The sequence below is a fragment of the Neomonachus schauinslandi genome, chromosome 11, assembly GCF_002201575.2.
Source record: "Neomonachus schauinslandi chromosome 11, ASM220157v2, whole genome shotgun sequence".
In the NCBI taxonomy this organism is placed as follows: Eukaryota; Metazoa; Chordata; class Mammalia; order Carnivora; family Phocidae; genus Neomonachus; species Neomonachus schauinslandi.
In genome coordinates this window covers 7,067,450-7,069,575 of record NC_058413.1, presented here as the reverse complement: position 1 = coordinate 7,069,575, position 2,126 = coordinate 7,067,450, and the positions used below count along the sequence as shown (strand labels likewise).

Here is a 2,126-nt window from a genome sequence, read left to right as displayed (position 1 = left end):
GGGGGGGGGGGGGGCCCAGTGAGCTCTAAGGGAGGTTAGGAAGCCGAGCCCGAGTCCAGGCCATGGGCCCTGCGGCCACACTGTGACAGTGGAGGAAGGGGGGCACGATTCGGGGGCCACCCGCCGTCGGCAGCCCACAATCCAGTGAAGGAAAGCCCTGGCGAGCACAGGGGGGCTAATGCCATCAGGCCTAGCCCGGCTGCGTTTGAACTTTGGTGGGAGACTGTCTCAGGCCCCAGGTAGAGCAGAGCAGCTGAGTAACTGTGCTCTGGAGCTGGAGGCTCAGATGTGTCCAGAATGTGTGGCGTTCTGGCTGTGTGATCTTGGACAAGGTAAACACTGTCTCTGAGCTGAGGCTGTGATAATAGCTGTAACGTTATAAACTGTGATAATATGGTGACGTGTTGTTGTTTTTTTTTTAAGATTTTATTTTTTTAAGTAATCTCTGCACCCAATGTGGGGCTCGAACTTACAACCTTGAGATCACAAGTCTCACGCTCCACCGAAGGAGCCGGCCAGGTGCCCCCATTGTGATGGTTTTTAGAGGGAGCCCCCAGTAAATGGCAAGAATTCCGGGCATTCAGGTCACCATGAGGTGGGCCCAGGTTGATCTCAGACCAGATCGGGACATTAGTGGGTACAAACTCAGCTCAGCTTTATTGCCAATTAAGTAAACCTTCTTAGCCAGCTTGAAATTGCCACTTAGCAATTGGGGTGGGTAAAGAAAACAAGGACCATCAGGGAGGGTGGGCCGGGAGACACCCCCGGGGGGAGTGGCCCCCGACTTCTGGCACTCCGAGAGACTCCGAGAGGGGCCAGGCAGGCAAAACCTCTCAGTGGAAAGATGGGGGACAGGACCAAGGAAGCAGGCGTGGTGGCTGGAGTGGGGGAACGGATCAGAAGCCTGACCCCTGACCTCAAGGAGCTCCCTGTGTCACGGGGTCAGGTTGAGAAGTGAATCAACGACCGTGGCAAAGCACAGGGGGGCGGGAGGGGGCTGTGATCAAGGCCACATGTGGGGGGTGTGGGAGGGAAGGGGTTGGGGGTGGTATGAAAACCCCACAGCCAGTGGGGAACAAGGGGGACTCCCTTGCCTGCCAGGAACGACTCCGGGGAACAGTGCTCAGCCTGGGCCGAGGAGCAGGCTTAGCCAAGGGGTGATGGAGTCACCCTGGGGGTGCTGCCCTCTGCTGGGCAGGAGGGAATGAAGAACAGCCCAGCCTGTGCTCCCCACGCAGGGCTGGAGGTGGGGGAGGTGGGGCTTCTTCTCACAGGCCAAGGGAGCCACTGAAGGATTCTGGACCAGCAGGAGACTGAAGACTGCTCTCCAGGGGGGTCGTGCGGGGAGCGGTTTGGAAGGAGGCGAGGTGGGGGCCGGTGAGGACCGTTGCTGGAATCCAGGGGGTGGCTAGCACCCAGGAGTGCAGGCCCTGAGAGCTCTCTGAGGGGTGAAGTCACGGGCGGGGGCTGGAATGTCACCAGCACCAGGGGCCCGTGAATGTGTTTCACAGACTCGGGGAGCACGGGTGCCAAGGCTGAGGGCTGCTGGGAGGCTGAAGCCAGCCCTGAGTTCCCGAGGCCAGGACCCCGGGCCTCCTGCCCCCCACAGCTGCGTGCCCATAAGGAAGGGCCGGGCCTCTCGAATGGCAAAGGCAAGCTGGTGCTTTCCCCTTATTCTCCCATCTGGGCGGTCGGGCGGGGGTCTGGCGGGGGAGCTGCGGCCACGACCTGGCCACGCTCATCCCCACCAGCGCAGGAGGTACTCGTAGCTGAGGAAGGTGACAGCGTTGACAGGAAAGGCACGGGCGCTGTTGATCGTAAGCCCCCGGAAGAAGACCCCCAGTCCTTCCTGCCGGACACTGCTTGCCATGCAGTCCAGCACCCCCCGGTACACCCTGTGCTTCAGCCCGGCCATCTGCATCCGGGACTTGATCACGTCCAAGGGTGTGGCCACGGCCCAGGAGACGATGCCTGCGAAGCCCCCTGCCGCCAGCACTGTGGCTGAGCCTGGGGCAGAGGAAGCCCAGGCGGTGTCAGACCGAGGAGCAGAGCGCCCCCACCCCATCCCTAGGGTCCCTCCCCCATCCTCCAGGGCAAGGGCCAGCTCCCCTCACCCACTCCACCCT

General features: G+C 61.7%; 1 protein-coding gene across 3 annotated transcripts in view; it reads right to left on the bottom strand.

Moving 5' to 3' along the window:
* Positions 1 to 1,396: 1,396 nt before the first annotated feature.
* SLC25A45 (solute carrier family 25 member 45) overlaps positions 1,397 to 2,126 on the bottom strand; it is a 5,388-nt gene continuing 4,658 nt past the window's right edge. For all 3 annotated transcript variants that reach the window (XM_021685036.2, XM_044919506.1, XM_044919505.1), the window contains one exon: positions 1,397 to 2,007. In XM_021685036.2, coding sequence (XP_021540711.1) covers positions 1,739 to 2,007 — 269 coding nt within the window. In that variant the 3' untranslated portion in view covers positions 1,397 to 1,738. The remainder of the gene's footprint in view (positions 2,008 to 2,126) is intronic.